The sequence below is a fragment of the Natrix helvetica genome (assembly GCF_964273705.1).
Source record: "Natrix helvetica genome assembly, chromosome: 12".
In the NCBI taxonomy this organism is placed as follows: domain Eukaryota; kingdom Metazoa; phylum Chordata; class Lepidosauria; order Squamata; family Natricidae; genus Natrix; species Natrix helvetica.
In genome coordinates, this window is record NC_138556.1 from 17,052,233 (window position 1) to 17,070,857 (window position 18,625).

The following is an 18,625-nucleotide window of genomic DNA, read 5'->3' on the forward strand; positions in this document are numbered from 1 at the left end:
CTTCCTCCGCCTTTCTGTCTGTCCCATTTATCATTTTTTTCCCCACACTGTTTTCCTTCCTTCCTTCCCTTCCAGCTCAGCCCTTGTTTGCACCGATGAGCTGAAACTTGATTCATTCTAATTAGCCCCTCTTTAGCATGAACCTTAAGAACTGCCACGTGAATCCAAACAAGCCATCTATTTTTTAAAAGAATGTGTTTTTTTTTTGCAATTGTATAAGAAGTGCCATGAAAACTCAAAAGTAAACCACCTTACTCAGTGCTCTGTCTTCCAACATTAACAATTCACGCTGTTTACGGTTAGGGTGTAAATTTCTGCCTACCACGTCTTTTCATTCTAATGAGTAAATGCAGGGGTGTCCAAACTTGGCAACTTTAAGACTTGTGGACTTCAACTCCCAGAATTCCCCAGCCAGCTCTGCTGGCTGGGGAATTCTGGGAGTTGAAGTCCACAAGTCTTAAAGTTGCCAAGTTTGGACACCCCTGAGTTAATGCAATCCTCCACTTTGCTTGGAGGTGAAGCAATTCATAATAATTAAAAAAGGGTGACCAGCTTTTAATTAAATCCGAGCAGTGGAAAGATTCATGCCTTGACCTGCATCTAGATGTCTTCTCTATGCATATTTGGGGGTTGGAGCGCAGTTTAATAAATTTAATAAAACTCAAACTCAAAGTTTCCCTACTAGGAGGGGAAGGTGTCCCCCCCCTTTTCCCACCTTCATAAACCAGAAACATCTTTTTAAAGATTCCTTTTTGCTTCATTATAAGATGTTGAAAGAGGATGTTAAAACACCCAAATGTGTACAGATGTTGACATGTTCTGAATTAAGCCTTAGGATGTGATCTAAAATTGTGTGTCCATCAGGGTGAGTGATGGTAAACAGCGCCACCCTTTGGTGGAAAGACAGGCATGTAAAAGGTAAATGACATTAGTTGAGTCTTCTGGTGGCTAAAAGCGTTTTGTATGACCATTTTGTCATTGTACAGATCCTTTTTCATAGCCAAGAGTATGAAGTCTTTTCTATCTTCGGAGTTCTTGCCGCATCCAATGAATTTAATTGGCACACACACACACACACACTGCTTCCACAGGTGTGTGCCTTTCTCTCTCACTAGACCCAAAGAAGCATCTTCTTGTATATTCAGTATTCCTCCCATTGGTGGGTTCTTGTTATATTATACTATATTGCTACTTTCGTAGAACATCCAAGAATAATATTGTCGATACCGCCATGAGTCTGGGGAGGGGGTTTGGATGGGGTTGGGGAATATTTTTTAATAATAAAGCAACTGTTCAGAGTTGGTTTTTTAAAAGGTTGAATCAAAAATAAGAATAAGAAAAAAAAAACATTTATTCAAGCCAGTGTATAATATGTATTGCACTTTTTGCATTTTAACACTGTTTTTTTACATATCGTGTGATTTTAAATTTGCGACATTGTGTATCTTGTAGCCTCATGGCTGCTTTGTGCAGCTTCCTCCACTTGAATAAAAGAATGGGGTGAGGGGGCTGGTGGGATGGGGGGCGGCAGGGGGGGCAGAAGAGACTCCTGTATATTGCTTTACAGTTCTGATGTAGGAGAATTCTGAAGACTGCTGTAAACTCCGACCTTTCTGTACATTATTTTTCTGTAGTATTTGTTGTATACTCTCTACATTTTTAATACTGTCATGTTTATTATTTGGTATTGGATATCCAATACACTTTTTTTTAAAATCTAAACCCAGTTCCAATTTTGTCAAGAGTTTTTGTTGATTGGTTTTAATAGTTTGCCTTCCCATATGAGTGACAGGATCATGACTCTCTTCAAATGGGTACTATATGTGCGAATCATTACAAACAATTTTAAGGGTTTAATAAGGAATACAAATAGTTTTGTGTCTGTTTCAGAAATTACACACACCCCTTCTAAAATGAATATATCCCTAGGGTTATAAATCGGGTGAATGTCTTGAAGTTGATAGAAAAAAAGTTTTCTCTGAGCTTGGTTGTTTGCTTGCAGCTATTTTATTGCCCAACTAGGCAACATCATCCATGCGATGCATGTAGGATTTGTTCAGTTCATTAGAGTAGCCATCTTGCCTGTGTCGGTAGGGTTATGGTTTTCTCCTTGATAAATTCCTTGATTAGGGTATTATTTTCTGTTTGATCGTTTGTCTGGTATGAATCCCTGCTTCTTTGAATCTGGGCCACTGGAGGGGATGTGCTATTTTGTTTCATTTTCTTCTTGTGGTTTTCTCTTTTTACTTTTGTGCACCATGTACAAATGGTGTACCCAAAGTCACACAGTGATGATGCTACCTAGTTGGGTAATAAAATGTCTGCAAGCAAACAACCAAACTCAGAGACCACCAAGAGTTGAATAGTTTGACCTTAAGTTCCAGATAATTATTGTGTTTCTCCAGGGTCTTATTTTCTCTCCCCCCCCCCCTGAAATAAGTGCTTGGCCTTATTTTCGGGGAAGTCTTATTATTTTTGAGTTGCAGGAGGTGGCGAGCCTGGTCACCTCATGACTGCTGCCGCATTGCAATATTTTCGGGGAGGGCTTATTTTGGGGGGGAGGGCTTATTTTAGTGCATGTGCTCAAAAGCCCGATTGGGCTTCTTATCTAGGGAGGTCTTATTTTCAGGGAAACCGGATGTCTTCTATTTAAACAAGTTTTATTACAGGGAGACTTTTTGCATTACCTGGGGAAAAACATCTCCGTGTCTTCTAATAACATATGCTCTCCTTTTTTCCCAGGGTGGGGGGGGAAGGCTTCAGGGAATAAAAAGGAGGTGGCCTTTAATAATCTGTGAAGTCGATGATGCTCGAATACTTCTAGCCGAAGCTCTCCGAAAACTGGGCACCAACTTTGAAAAAGGTTGTTTTGCATTGACGTTCGTCTGAATTCTGAAACCAGAGCAATGAGTCAAGAAGGACCAGCAAGGTTTTTCTGCTCGCAATTTTTCCTAACAACGATAATTGTACTTTTTCCCCTACTTCTAAGTCTTTCTTTATTTGTTGAAATAGGATCATGTAATTATCATCTTTTTATTGAGGAGCATCTTGCCCTTAGCCAAATACCTAGATACTTGACCTTCTTTGCGATCCGCAGCCCCTTTTCCTTCTCTCACTCTGTCTCCTGTTAAACGGTTACGGTTTTTAACTAGCATTTTGGTTTTCTCCTTATTAATTGTAAGGCCTGCTACTTCCCCATATTTTTCTATCTCTTGTATTAGTATTGGTCCCAATTCCAATGGCTCTTTATGAAAAATATCAGGCCGCGAACGCCTGTACCTTATATTCTTCTTGTTTAATTTTAGTTCCTCTTACTTCCAAAGTTGATCTGATTCTTATTAATAAAATCTCTAAAGTCATAATAAAGAGTAAAGGTAGACAGTGGACATCCCTGTCGTACCCCCTTCATTATTTCAAATGGTTTTGTTATCTCCCCCGTTTATTTTGACGCTCGGCAAGTTTTTTCTGAACGTCCTTGGTTGTCCCGAATTTTATAGGGTGAAGGAAGTCAAATTTAAGTAGGGTTTCAGCCATTAGCTTGGTCAGTTAGGTTTGGGAACTGAAGGCTAACCAACACGGAAGATGCCTCTTTGCAATAAAATTGAGCTGGGCTGACAGCAAGTGGCTTTCCAGGGTTTTCCCCCTCCCCCTTCAGAGAGCCTTCTGACTTCTGAGGATGCCTCAAAAGGGGACTGGGGGCTTCCTGAACTCCAGGTAAGTCTTCTCAAGCCAAGTTATCCCGATGTGGTGGGGCCATCTTGCGTGAAGATGTATGTTGGGAAAATGAATCGCCTTGCTAGGAATTAGGGACCTTTCAGTGCCATGGAAGGCTTGGCTGGAACCAACATTGAGCCTTCTACAAGATGAAGCCCTCTTTCACTTGAAATCCCCCCTCCCAACCCCCCAAAAACCTTTCACCTTCCATCTATTTTACCCAGGATCCCATCACCTTATTTGGATGTGGCCTTAGAGGTGGACACTAAACCACTAACGTGGAGGGAGGGGAGGAAAGGAAAGGAAAAATAAGGAAAAGAGAAAGGGAGCAGCAAAGGAGAGGAAGGGAGAAGGAGAGGAAAAGAGAAAGGGAGAAGGAAAGGAAAAAGAAAGGAAAGAGAAAGGGAGAAGCAAAGGAGGGAAAGGAAAGGAGGGAAAGAGGCAAAGGAAAAAGAAAGAAGCAAAGGAGGGAAAGGGAAAACGAAAGGAAAGAAAGGGAGAAGAAAAGGAAAGAGAAAGGGAGAAGGAAAGGAAAAAGAAAGGGAGAATGAAAAAAAGGAAAGAAAGGGAAAGGGAGAAAGGAAAGGAGGAGATAAACAAGGTGTCCAGGTCACAACAATCTGAATCTCGCTGATTTAGACCAGGCTTATCTCTCATCTATTAATTTCTCTTGCCAGGCTGGTATTTAATTAGCCCTGGCCTCCCAGCTGTTAAGCCTTAGCGGAGGCTCCATCCTCTGCTGTGTTGTCACAGCAACTAGTATTTTAAGTGCTCCGCTTTTCCTCCCCCTCCCCATTTTGGTGCGCTTGAAGCAAAACCCCATCTCCGTTGCTATTGAATATGCAACGGTCAGAACGGAGAGGTTAGGTGGAAGAAGCGGAGAAGCACCTCTTGGGCAGAGGTACCATCTCTGGCTATGCCGCAGAGCCAGCACACTCAGCATAGGACCAGGGCAGCCTCCGAAACCCCCGGGATCCCCCCATTGGTTGCTAAATTCAATGCTGTCCTTTTTTTTTTTTGGAAAGACATTTGTGCCCTCTTGTGGCTGCAGTGATCATGTCTGCAATTCAGGCGCCTAGTCCGCCGCAGGCGCCTGAATTGGCATTCAGAGCAGGAGAGGGAAATGATCAGTAGGCAGTTTCCACCTTTGCAATCCAATGGGTTTGGGCTCAAGAAGCAACCGATGGAAACTAATCAAGGAGAGAAGCAACCTAGAACGCAGGAGGGATTTTCTTGTGAAATGCTCCAACACTGGAAGTTTTCTGGAAGAGATTGGGCAACCATTTGTCTGAAATGGAATAGGGTTCCCTGCTTGAGCAGGGGCTGGACTAGAAGACCTCCGACATCCCTTCCAACTCTGTTATCCCATCATATCAGTTCTCCTACCATATTAGCACCTTCTTTGCCTTCTTTGTTTTATTATCTTGCTTTCCCCTCTTAAAAGTGAGTTCTTAAAAATAACTTCCCTTTTAAAAAATAATAGGTGTGGGGTTTTTTTTTGTTTCAACATGCGCGTCAATCCTTTGGACAATTTAATAGCCGGCCACCTGAATCGGTTGCGGAAAACTGGCCTGTTTATCACCTCTTACTGTTGCCATGGAGCTACGGCAGCTCTCTGCCTGCGGGCTCCACTTTGAAGTGGCATCCGTCATGCCAGGAGACAGAGACAAAAGGGCACTTTGGGGAAATCCCTGCTTGCTTTGTGCAGAGGGAGCAGCCGCAGCACTGCTCGCTTGTGGAAATGCCCCCCTCCCCCGAAAGCTAAATTGGAGAATGACGGGATGAGACCAGTGGGGGGGGGGGGGGAAAGAACCTCTTTTCCAATGAGGGCATTAATGAGAAGGATGATTAGAAAGAACGAAAACTCCTGGTCTACGGTGTTCCTACTAAGGTAGAGAAGCCATCTGTAGTCTCCCATCCTCTGCAGAGCACGGTAACGCAATAAATCAAAAGCTGTTTAGGATGGATATGTTACCCAACGGAATGTGGGAAAGGGAATCTCTGGGAAATCAAGCTATCTTAAGAGTCGAGGAGTCATTCTGTAGAGTAAGCCCACTGGGAAAGCCAAGGGACATCGTCAAAACCGTCAAAAATTGAAAGAGTATTTTGGACGGGTGATGGGACACCCAGAAAAAGATGGCATACTTTCACTTAATCCTCCAGGGAAAGATTGAAAACAAAGGAAGGTCCAGGCAGAAGAAGAGTCAACATCATAGAGTCAACATCTAAGGGACCGGTTTGGACAAAACTCAACAGCACTTTTTTTTTGCAGCTGTTGTATAAAAATAGGATTGCCAACAGGATCACCAATGTCCGACGATGGATATGAAGAGGCCCATTCCCTGGCTGTTTTTGTACCTGCTCGTCCAACAATCTTAGTAACTGCAAAACTGAATGTATACATCTGTGCACGGACACACACTCCTGTAGCTCTTTCATTCACATTTTTATTAGAAAAAAAGACCTCCCTCTCCCTAGAATACTCTCAAACCTTGAAGGAAGACCAAAACTTAATTTACATTTCAGTTCCCACCAAGCAAAAGCATTTGAAGCAGGAGGAGCTAGCTATATTCTCGGGGCAAACATTCGAAGATTAAGAGGCACATGTTAAAGAGTCGATTTCTTTGCTCGTCTTTGAAGGATTTTTTTTCTTTTTTCTCTTTTGTGCAAAAACAAAAAACAAAAACAGAGAGAGAGAGAGAGAGAGAGAGAGAGAGAGAGAGAGAGAGGGAGAGAGAGAGACCCTCCCGATACTATTTTGGTATAAAATGGAGCAAAACATTTAGAGAAAGCTCAGGGTTGCCGAAAGAATCAGTGCTATTGTCCCTGTATGGATCCTGGCACCCTTGTGAGGGATCCTTGTTTTTCCTTGAATTCCTGACGTTCATTCTGCAGCGGCAGAGAATTCAGAATAATAGCAGGGCTCAGGAGTTAGAAGAGCAGGGTCTTCCAAGTGAGAATGGCTCTTTTCCCCTTCTGTTTTTTCTTAAGGAGATAGCCAGATTCCCAGCATTGTGGGGAAAGGATAGAAAAGGCAAAAGAAGGGAGGGAAAAGGATAGCTATGGATTAATACAAAGTGATGTAATCACACCTTGGATAAAGCTAGCTGCCTACTTTGCTTGGCTTACCCAATGTTTCTCAACCTCGGCGCCGTTAAGATCGGTGGGTTTCAACTCTCATGCTGGCTGGGGAATTCTGGGAGTTGATTTCCACCCATCTTAACATCGCCGAGGTTAAGAAACCCTGGTTTATCTATCATGGATCAGTATCTTAGACTCCCGACTCCCTTAGGAAGAGGCAGCCAAACGCCCATCTCCTATGGGTCTCGCAGGGAACTCAAAACTTAGTTCAGGCTTTGGAGGAATGCGTGTGTTATTGCTCACATCGTAGGACACGTTCAAGTGTCTCATTTAAAAAAAAATAGTCTAGGGTAGGACTCGCACATCAGTGAAATAATAAAAACAACTTTCAGGTCTCGGTGTCAACTCGCAAAGCGCTTCCATGTCTGTTATCGAGTTGCCATGGGCGGAAGGTGGGGAGAGCACATTCACAGACTTTTGGCCAGGGTTGGATCTCAGATTACCACAGCAGGCTTGTGAGGCGTGGAATTCTGCAGCTTGCTGGAGCACTTCGTTGGATAATGTGATTTATGACACAGACTGAGGGGAGGGGGGAAACAGGCGAAATTCAGCTGTAACGTAGGTGAGGTCAGATCTGACTCCGCTTGGGTAATTGCCGAAATGTTGCTCCTAATAAATGACTGGATTTCTTTCGAAACTTGGCTTGAGGCTCATAAATTAATTAGGGCATCTTTCGGAAACTTGACACTCAGCTTTTCAAAGGGTTTCGGTATGCATGTGGGCCTCACGGTGTCATTTCACAATGCGGTGGTAATTCCTTAATAATGGTGGAAAGGTGCAGTGATGTATCTCGTCCGGCTTCTTACAAATTACTTTTCCAGTTTTTGATTTTCTTCTCTTATGGAGGAGCAGCAGCTGATCAACTCCCTTAGACATGGACAAGCGGTCCTCAACATACAACCGCACTTGAGCCCAACATTTCTATTGTTAAATGAGACATGGGTGAAATGAGTTTTGTCTTCTCATCCTTATTTTGTATCAAGATCTCACCTGGAAGTCCCAAAGGTGCTTTTTATCCCAAGAGGCCACTGGACTTTCTGGGTTGTTTTTTTTTTGAAGACGTTTTGCTTCTCATCTAAGAAGTTTCTTCGCCTCCAACTGAATGGTGGGGAACGGAAGGATTTATATTCCTTGCAGACAGCTGGTCATTTGCATTCTTTTAGAGAGTCATTGAGGCCACTTGGAGGTTTGTCTGTGTCACCCTGAGGAAATTCTTCCATTTCCCCCCAACCAGCCAGAGCTGAAGAAGCTTCTTGGATTAGAAGCGAAACATCTTCAAAGAAAAACCCAGAAGATCCAGTTGCCTCTTGAAAAAGCACTTTTGGGACAACCACGACCTGGATGATGGAGAATCTCCGCCTGAAGCTTCCTTAGATGAGAACCTGGGTTGGTACAAACCCCGAAGGGTGAAATACTCCAATTGTAAAGAGGAAAAAGGGGGACGCCCCTATCAAGAAAAGACCATTCAATGCCAATCTTGGAGTGAAATCTCTGCATGGGAAAAACAATTTTGTTAGCTGGAAAGCCAAAGACGCCGGAAGGGCCACATTATCACTCTGCATCGATCCCCTGCCTCTTTTCCAACCTCTTGCTCCATGTAGTAAAATATTCTATAAAAGAAAGTGACTGAAAATCTATAGCTCTAAGAATACCTGGTTATCTTGTGTGTGTATGTGTATCGCCCTTGTTCTTATTTTTATCTCGTTGTTAAACTCAAAGAAATGGAAGGAGGGGAAACCGAGGCACATCGACCTTTGCTGGGACCTGAAAAGCAGAAAATGAAAAAAAGAGGACTCCGGGAAAGGGAAGGAAAGGGGGCCGGGCCAGAGTGGTAGGGGTGGGTGAGGGAAGGAGCATCTCACAAGTTTGAAGGCAGTTTTGAGCGGGTGGGCTCTTGTTCCCCACTCAGCTGTAGAGATCCTTTCCTTTCGGCAATGGGCAGAGAGGAGGAGATGGCAAATGCTGGGGGTTGGGGCAGAGAACCTGAGGATGTCTGACGTGGTAGAGTTACCCGTCCTGGCCCCGAACTATATGGCTTCCCCAGAGGTCTGAGGCCTCCCCCGATGTCACTGACATTGCCGCCTCCAGAGAACGAGGAGAAGCTAGAAACGGACTCCCGGGAAGAGGAATGCGGGCTCGAAGTCTGTGCGGCTTCGTGGGGGAGAGACGGTTGGGAGGCGGAGATCAACTTGAAGTCCTGGGTTAATCGTCCTGGCAAAACCAGCGGCCGACTCCGGGGTTGGAGCACCTGGGGAGGTGGGCTGGAGGTCTGAGGCAGGAGCAAAGAGCCTTGGGAACCCAGTGCCCCTGACGGGGTGCACTGGAAAGTCCTGGGGGGAAGGCTTTGACTGGGAGGGCTAAGGCCTGATGGTAGTGGGTATAAAGATGGGGGTACAGGACTGGGCTTTGGGGGAGACAGGGAGGTGAAGGAGGACCGTTCCTGGTGCAACTGAGCAACAGTGGCCGGCTCGGCGGAAGGGCCTAATGCACTTGTCTGGGTGGGGCCGGAGGCAGGAGGGGGGCCTCCCGAGGCCTGGGACAGCTGGCGTAAGCCAGAAGAGGGAGAGCTGGATGAAGGGGGCAACTGGAAGTGGTTGGTCCCTCCAGTTCCTGAGAGCTGCAACAGCTGCCCCATGGAGTGGGGCCTGCCCGTAGGTTGCAAGCGGCTGCAAGGACTAATAGGGGAATTTGAAGAGAATTGAGGAAACGAGGTGGGGGCAGTGGCTGGTGGCGAACTCGGAGGAGCCTTCTGGAATGGGCCAAAGCTGGTATCTGAAGACTGCTGCCGAGCGGCCCGTTCTGTCAAATCCAGAGGCCCAGGACACAGCTGCTCCAGTCCGGTAGATGTTGGGCTGCCCAGGTTTTGCTGTGTTGACCCAGCGGATGGAGAGCTGGCCAAGGATCGGTGCAACCCACCCAGGCTGGCTGACGCGGTAAACCCAGCCAATTGCTGGATCTGAAAGGAGGAGGAGGAAAGGGTTTCCATCCCTGGCGTGTGCTGTTGGGATGGCGTGCTTGATGGGGAACCCATGTTGGAAGGTCCGGCAGAAGACACCAAGGAATGGAGCCTCCTCAAGCGCCTCGGAGTCTGGCTTTGCGACTGCCCCAGAGAGCCCAGAACAGAGACCGGAGGACGGAAAATGGCTGTGGGAAGGCGTGGGTGGTGAGTCAGTGCTATTGCTACTGAAGTGGTGGCGGCAGCAGCCTGCAGAGGAGCCTGGATCAGCGGGGTCCAAATTACAGGTGTGGGAGTCGATGCTGCTGCCGCCGTTGCCGCTTGGATGTTGTGGGCACAGTGAGCCATTTCTCGGTCGTGCTGCACAATTTGTTGGATGATCTCGTTCTCCTGGTAGTTGAAGACACCCGAGTTGAGGTCATGTTGGACCTTATGGAGAAGTATGGAGTTCTTCTTACCTGAAAGGAAGAAGGAGGACCGTGAGGAACAGACTTGAGGAACCCCCAACCAGATAAGACACCAGGGCTGGCTCTTCTCCCCCCATCTCGGTCAGCTTCCTCTTCTGCAGAAGATTTATTTCCATTGGAAATCAAAAATAGGGGCACAAAAGCCACAGGTTTACAGGTTACAATATATCTGTCAACCCTGCAGCTGGCCTGACTGAGGCCATCTTGAGACTTCAGTGACACACTGAAGGCGAGGGATAGGGAGGGGGAATAGAGATAGTTAGGGAGTTCTAGTCAAAACAAGATACTTTCTCTTGGGAATCAAGGACATTCCTGCAGGTGCTCGGGAGGAGGGGACTGGAGTCACCTAGTGACTGGGCAGTATCCTGATTGGACAATGTGACTGTTTTGAAAAAGTGACAACATTTTACTTTTAATTAGGTAAAAATCAATGGGAATATTCAGAGTCTTGTTTTCACCAGCCGGTGCCAATACAACATATCCAAAACACTGATTCTTTCAGGAATTTGCCTGCCTAAAGAGTTTTGTTTGCTATGGGTATGTTGCTTACAATATCATTGATTATAATTGTTGGAAGTCCTCAGAAGAAGACTAGAGGCCCCTGAGCCCTGTGGATGAACTTTGTTGGGAACATTTGGGTGGAAATAAGGTGGTCCTTCAGCCATAATCAGCAGAACTTTTCTTCATACTTGTTCTGACCGAGGCTTTCCAAGAGCATGAAGCAAACTCCTTGTCCCAACAAAAAACCCTTTGATGAATTTCCTGTGAATTCTGCTCATTCGCATCCAGCAAAGTCTTTCAAGGGAGGGAGGGGCCATCCATCGTCCACCTGTGGCCTTACTCCCAAGTCGACACCTGTTCTTTAACTGTTCCCTTCCCCTGGCAACTCTGCACATGTACACACTGGGAATAGGCTCCAGCTGTTCCTCTGCCTTACTGATGTCTGAAGGCAGCTGATAGCTGGCATACGGCCCTGGCCCCCTCTCCGCCTCCGACACAGAGCTCTCATCAGAGCCTTCCCCAGACTCCAAGACTGGCCCAGGTTCCTCCCCAACCTTTTTACTGCCCAAATTGGCTGCCAGCTCCCGTGGCTGTTGGCAGGCCTCTTCTCCCTCTCTGTATCTCACAAGCTCCAAGATGCCACATTAATGCTCTCCTAGCCTGATCTGTCCTGAGGATGTTTAGAAGAATGGAGGCTGGAGAAGCATTTGGAGATGGGATCCTCAACCTTAGATGGCTTTCAACGCCCACACCAGCAATAACGGAAGTGACCCTCCAGTATTCAGTCCAGTATCTTCTGAATACCAGGGTGTGTGTGTGTGTGTTTGTGTACCTACCAATGCGGTCCAACCTATCCAGTGCCACCGTTTCGAAGGCCCTCCTCATCATGGGATATTCCTCTAATACTTCATTGAAATTGTCCACCGAAAGTGAGTAGAGGCGGCAGTATGTGTCCGCTCTCACGCTGGCTGTACGCCGACCACGGGTCAGGAGGCAAATTTCTAGAAGGAAAGAACATCTTGACATCTGTTTTGTGGTATGGACAATTGGCTTTTCAGGGGCAAGGGCGAGTAATCTAGTCGCAATCATAGCAGTAAGCAGTAGCTTGGTACATTTAGAGAGTAGGAGCATTCAAATCGGAGATTCAATCAGACAACTAAGCCATGAAAACTTCAGACTAGAATCAGAATAGAGCTGGAAGGGACCTTGGAGGTCTTCTAGTCCAGCCCCCACCCCCACCACTGCTCAAGCAGGCGATCCTACACCATTTCAGACAAGCGACTATCCAATCTCTTCTTAAGAATCTCCACCACGACTGAAGGCTCTCACCTTGTATCTGTGGGAGACCTATCTTTTGTATTTATGCATAAATAGATATCAATCTAAATGTCTTTGGAGATTCTCAGTCATGGTTGTCACAGAGGTGCTTTTTTTCTTTAAAACAAAATCTTTAAAAAAGGAGCAGAGAAGAGCCACAAAGATGATTAAGGGACTAAAGACTAAAACACATGAAGAACGGTTACAGGAATTGGGTATGTCTAGTTTAATGAAAAGGGACGCGCTGGCCCAGTTGCTAAGACGCTGAGCTTGACTATCAGGAAGGTCAGCAGTTCAGCGGTTCGAATCCCTAGCACCGCGTAACACAGGGAGCTCCCGTGACTTGTCCCAGCTTCTGCCAACCTAGCAGTTCAAAAGCACATTAAAAAAATGCAAGTAGAAAAATAGGCACCACCTTTGGTGGGAAGGGAACAGCGTTCCATGTGCCTTGGACGTTAAGTCATGCCGGCCACATGACCACGGAGACGTCTTCGGACAGCGCTGGCTCTTCGGCTTTGAAACAGAGATGAGCACCGCCCCCTAGAGTCGGGAACGACTAGAACACTTGTGCAAGGGGAACCTTTACCTTTTAACCTTTTTTAGTTTAATGAAAAGAAGGACAAGGGGTGACATAACAGCAGTCTTCCGATATTTGAGGGGCTGTCCCAGAGAAGAGGGGATTGATTTATTCACCCAAAGCACCTGAAAGCAGGAAAGAACTAACCAAGTAGAGAACCAACCTAGAATTAAGAAGAAATATTCCTGAGAGTTAGAACAATTTGCCTCCAGAAGTTCTGAGTCCTCCATCACTGGAGGTTTTATAAGAAGATTGTCCAACCATTTGTCTGTCATGGTATATCCTGCTTGAGTAAAGGGTTAGAACTAGACTTGACTAGAAGACCTCCAAGGACCCCTCCCAGCTCTTTCTATTATTTCTGTCATTCTATTATTCAATAAAACATTTAAGACCAGATCATCAACTCTACACAAACGGAATCTACCACTTTTCGGAGCTTGGTTTTTGCTATATAACCGAGAGAGGGAAATGTATTCCTGTACCTCCAAAGTAGGACCCATCGGCCAGTTTGGTCTCCTTGTTGCCTTTGGTGAGCACACTCACCACCCCATGTTGGATGAAGTACATCTTCTTCCCGATGGTGCCCTCTCGGATGATGTAGTCCCCTGGCTGGAAGACCTCAAAGCGCAACTTGGTCAGCATGGATGTGACGAAATTGGGGTCGGCGTTGGCGAATAGAGGCATGGAAGCCACCAGCTTCCTGCAGTTGAAGTTGATGATCTCCTAGCCCCAACAGAAGCAGAAACATCCTGTGAGATACGGGGAATTTCAGCCGAATGTTTAAATAAGGCTCCTTGGCTTCTTCTCCCTCTCTCGTGTGCTGTGGATTCATGCTTCATCGTTCAGTAGATTAATCAAGCCAAACACCTTGCGTATAAGTTGATTAATCGCTTCTTCTCATATGTGAATCAGCTCTATTGTTTAAGGCTCTAGATCTGTGATGGCAAACCTATGGCACGCCTCCGAGAGCACCAAGGACCCCACAGTCCCCCTCTTCCACTCCATAAACCCCTCTCCCTTCTACCACTGATGACGTAACCTAGTTGGGTCATGAAATGTCTTCAAAAAAACCCCAAAAGCTCAGAGAGCACCAAGGAGCCCAGCAAAGTCTTTCAGGGAAGGATTTGCAGTCACAGACCTTATCTGGCTTGGAGAGCTGCCAGGCCGATCTCTGCAGAACTTGGCAAGAAGCTTCAGAGAATCAGGAACCAATTAAGTGAACTAATTGTCTCCTGCAAACTCCACTCCCCTTTCACTCCTCTTTTATTTCCTCTGGGAGGGGCCATTCATCCTCCACCTGTGGCCTTACTCCCAAGTCGACCCCTCTTCTTTAGCTCTTCCCTTTGTCATGTGCACACTGGGAACAGGCTCCAGCTGTTCTTCTGCCTCACTGATGTCTGACTCTGAAGGCAGCTGATAACTGGCATACGACCCTGGCCCCCTCTCTGCCTCCGACACAGAGCCCTCATCAGAGCCTTCCCCAGACTCCAGGACCGGCCCATGTCCCTCCCCAACCTCCTCACTGTCCGAATTTATACTGCTCACCTCTTTCAGGGGCTCACTTAGTTCCCCCAGGATGCTCTCCTCGTCAAACATTTTGCCCTGGTACCGATGTTCATAGTAGTCATGGATTCTCTGGCGCATCTCAGCTGGAAGTTTGTGGAAAGACATGTATTGTTCGACTTGCTTGTACTGTACGGAGAGAAAACAGGACCCGTCAAGAGGGGTTTTGACCTAACTTGAATGCATGCTATGTATATTCCTATTCCAGAATCAAAAATGGACATGGCTAGAGATCCTCACCAACCTCCTTTTCTTCTCACACTTAGAAGAAAATCCCAACCAATATGTATTTCCAACGGTTGCAGCATCCCATGGTCATGTGGTCACCCTTGGTGACTGTCCCAGGGGCTTCAAACAAGCATAATCAACGAGGGAAGCCAATTCACTTAAGGACCACATGATTCCCCTAGCAACTGCAGTGATTCTCTTAACCAGGATTGTAAAATCCGATGCAACTCACTTAACAACCCTTAACAGTCAGAAGTTTTTAAGAAGAAATTGGACAACCATTTGTCTGAAGTGGTGTAGGGTTTCCTGCCTAAGCAGGGGGTTGGACTAGAAGACCTCCAAGCTCCCTTCCAACTCTGTTATTCTATTCTATTCTATTCTATTCTATTCTATTCGCACCCATGATTTTCATGAAAATAATTGTACTAATCAGAAGCTCAGAACCACATTTGTGTTATAATAATAAACACAACAGTGGAAAGACCTCAAAATATCATTTGGCTTGGGGTAGTTGTCTTCTGTTCAAAAGTCCCAAAGGTTTTTTTTTTCAAAAGGCAACTGGACTTTGTTTTTACTTGAAGATGTTTCACTTCTCATCCAAGAAGCTTCTTCAGTTCTGACTGAATAGCCCAGCATGGAAGGATTTATATTCCTTGTAGTCCTCTGGCCGTTAGGGTTCTTTCTGAGAATCGTTGAGGCCACTTAGAGGTTTTATGGGGATCCTTTTGAAAGGGGGGGGGGGGTCACTTAAATCGTGCAAATGGGTGTGAGACTCTGTTGGAACTGCTGAAAGGACTGTGTTGCAAACAGGAGATAAAAGGTAAAGGTTCCCCTCACACATATATGCTAGTTGTTCCCAACTCTAGGGGGCGGTGCTCATCTCCGTTTCAAAGCTGAAGAGCCAGCGCTGTCCGAAGACGTCTCCGTGGTCATGTGGCCGGCATGACTCAACTCCAAGGCACATGGAATGCTGTTCCCTTCCCACCAAAGGTGGTCCCTATTTTTCTACTTGCATTTTTAACGTGCTTTCGAACTGCTAGGTTGGCAGAAGCTGGGACAAGTCACGGGAGCTCACTCCGTTACGTGGTGCTGGGGATTCGAACCGCTGAACTGCCGACCTTTCTGATCAACAAGCTCAGCGTCTTAGCCCCTGAGCCACCGTGTCCCTACAAAACAGGAGATAGGTGGTGTCATATCCCTTGCCTCTCCGTTGAGAGAGGGCTCAATTTTAACAGAGATGGCCTCTTTGACCCCTATTTCAAACTAGTGGTCCTGTGTGTCCAGAATGTGGACTTTGCTGCCTTCAAAAGAATGGCGTTTTTCTTTCAAATCCATTTGTCTCTTACATTCAAAAGATTCCTTTGCAATTCAAATATTTCTCGCCAATTTTATTTGAGCGGGCTGTCCAGTCTGTTTTTTGCTTTTTTCTGCTGGTTGCTCAGCTCTCATCTCCCTGTGCTTAAGAAAATACCAGTGCCTCTTTCGTTCTCTTTCTGTCTCCCACACAGGATCATAATTAAGTTCTACCCACTACTCATCCTCCAACCAGCAGTCCGAAACCGACAAGAGAAAAAGAAATCAGAAAAGGAGTGTGTGTGTGTGGGGGGGGAAATAAAATAAATCATTGAAGGCAGACCAGAGAGGAAAAAGAACGCACACTGGGTTGACTTCAAACACACACAAAAATCTTAACAAATCGAATTGGATGGAACCAACATATGGAACGAAATGTAACTGCTGGGGAGGCCACAGAACAAGGCAGACGTCATTAAAAAGCAGAGGAACACGGATGGGATTGTGGATCCCTAAATCTGATTGACTCAGCCTTCCGTCCTTCCGAGGTTGGGTAAAAGGAGGACGCAGATTGTTGGGGGCAAGATGCTATCTCTGTAAGCTGCTTAGAGAGGGCTGTAAAGCACTGTAAAGCGGTATATCATCTATCTATCTATCACTATAACCATCCATGCATCCATCCATCCATCCATCCATCCATCCATCCATCCATCCATCCATCCATATCTATCTATCATCTATCTATCTATCTATCTATCATCTATCTATCTATCTATCTATCTATCTATCTATCTATCTATCTATCTATCTATCTATCTATCTATCTATCTATCTATCTATCATCTATCATCTATCTATCCCTATCATCTATCTCTTGTATCTATGACACAAACACATCTGCAGCATTGGACAATTTTCTGCAAAACTTTATGCTTTTGATATTTTTTGCCAAAAACAATAATAACCTCTGTAAGTAGCTTAGAGTTAATTGACAAGAGGGCAGCCTAGGAAAAAAATAAAAAGACAGATGGTGGCCTTTATTCATGGAATGGGATCGTGGCTGTGTTTCTCTCCTGTTCTTAACTGGGGTTATTTCATCTGCTTGTCCCATGCGATCTCGAGTCTGCCTTTCTGACCTTTCTCGGGGGGGGGGGGGAGAAAAGGAGGGGCAGCTGATGAGAAGGATCCATTCCCTGGACCGCTCCTCAGCAGCACCTGGATCCGAGAATAATCCAGCTGCTGAACCTTCTCACCAAACCCACCCAAGAAGCCACTTACCTTCTCCTGATACTGTCGCCGCGAGGAATCCAGAGACTGGATAAGGGCCGTGGCGTGGCCGATGAACATGGCATAGCACGTGGCGCCAACGATCATGCTTAACATTGTGAGCCACACGTCAGACATGCCCACTGGGGCTTGCTGTCCGTAGCCGATACAGAGCATGTGACTCATGGCCTTGAACAGCGCGTACGAGTACTGCTTTCCCCAGGAGTCATTCTAAAGAGACAGACAGACACGAGAGTTACACAAAATGAGATGGACACACTGGGATGAGGTGGGAACTACCTTCCCTGCGCTCGGTATTCCACCACCATCCCCATCCCAACTCTGAAGGGTCAGCGGGAGTCTGCCAGGCAAGCCATACCTTGCTAGTTCCAAGCCCCGGGGATGGCTGGTGAGAACCTCAAGTCGGAACAGTAAATTGCAACCAGTTCTCTTTCTGATTTCTCAAAATGCTCTTGACTAGCATCTTGTTGTGGCCTGCCAGCAGAGCTGGCAGCAGATTCAGACAGTGAGGAGGTTGGGGAGGAAGATGGGCCAGTCTTGGAGTCTGGGGGAGGCTCTGATGAGGGCTCTGTGTTGGAGGCAGAGAGGGGGCCAAGGCTGTCTGACAGTTATCAACTGCCTTCGGAGTCAGACAGCAGTGAGGCAGAAGAACAGCTGGAGCCTGTTCCCAGTGGGCACATGCGCAGAGCTGCCAGACAAAGGGAACAACTAAAGAACAGGGGTCGACTTGGGAGTAAGGCTACAGGTGGATGATGAATGGCCCCTCCCAGAGGGAATAAAAGAGGAGCGACTGGGGAGTGGAGTTTGCAGGAGACCATTAGTTCGCTTCATTGGTTCGTGACTCTCCGAGACTCCTTGCCAAGTTCTGCAGATATCGGCCTGGCAGCTCTCCAAGCCAGAGAAGGTCTGTGACTGTAAATCCTCCCTTGAAAGACTTTGCTGGATGTGAATGAGCAGAATTCACAGCAAATTAACAAAAGGTTTTTTTGTCGGGACAAGGAGTTTGCCTCATGCTCTTGGGAAGCCTCGGTCAGAACATCCTTCTGTTTGGGGCAGTGCTGTCCAGGGGGGATGTCCAAAAAGACAAGATGGCGCTCACAACAGCACAATCAAAGTTTTGCCTTTTGGGGGGGGGGAGATTTCTACTCCTATCAATGCCACTAGTCTGAAAGTTATTGTGTTGCTTGGAATATTGTCCCAGAAGGTCCTCTTGGAACCTGGCTGATCTTCCTGAGAATTCCCTCTTTGGCCTTGCATTTTTTCCTATTATATACGTATCTCGATCAGTCTATCTGAACCATGATAATCTTAAACCGTGTGAATGTCAGCTCCGCGCGGAAGAATTTCTGGGAGTTGAAGTCCACACATCTTCACACTTATCAAATGTGAGAAAGACTGTTCTAGATGGACAAATATGGGAGGCTTCTGAACGTAGACTTAGCCAAACACAAAGATGTCCTGGTAGACAAGACAGGAAACGACATATAATCTCGGCAGGAACCAAGGCACCTTCTCTGCCCCCGTGGAAATCCTTTCAAGGGAGTTTAGACGTCCACGTTATCAAAACTGAGGATCTAAACC

At 46.2% G+C, this 18,625-nt stretch overlaps 2 protein-coding genes across 2 annotated transcripts in view; one reads left to right on the forward strand and one right to left on the reverse strand.

The window, feature by feature from the left end:
* BBS4 (Bardet-Biedl syndrome 4) overlaps window positions 1–18,625 on the forward strand; it is a 303,820-nt gene that overhangs the window by 191,257 nt on the left and 93,938 nt on the right. The gene's annotated exons all lie outside the window — the stretch shown is intronic.
* Window positions 8,714–18,625, reverse strand: part of HCN4 (hyperpolarization activated cyclic nucleotide gated potassium channel 4) — a gene marked incomplete at both ends in the record, with an annotated part of 45,915 nt that continues 36,003 nt past the window's right edge. Inside the window, 5 exons of the mRNA XM_081964616.1 lie at window positions 8,714–10,269; window positions 11,616–11,780; window positions 13,156–13,396; window positions 14,219–14,365; window positions 17,036–17,254. Coding sequence (XP_081820742.1) covers window positions 8,714–10,269; window positions 11,616–11,780; window positions 13,156–13,396; window positions 14,219–14,365; window positions 17,036–17,254 — 2,328 coding nt within the window. The remainder of the gene's footprint in view (window positions 10,270–11,615; window positions 11,781–13,155; window positions 13,397–14,218; window positions 14,366–17,035; window positions 17,255–18,625) is intronic.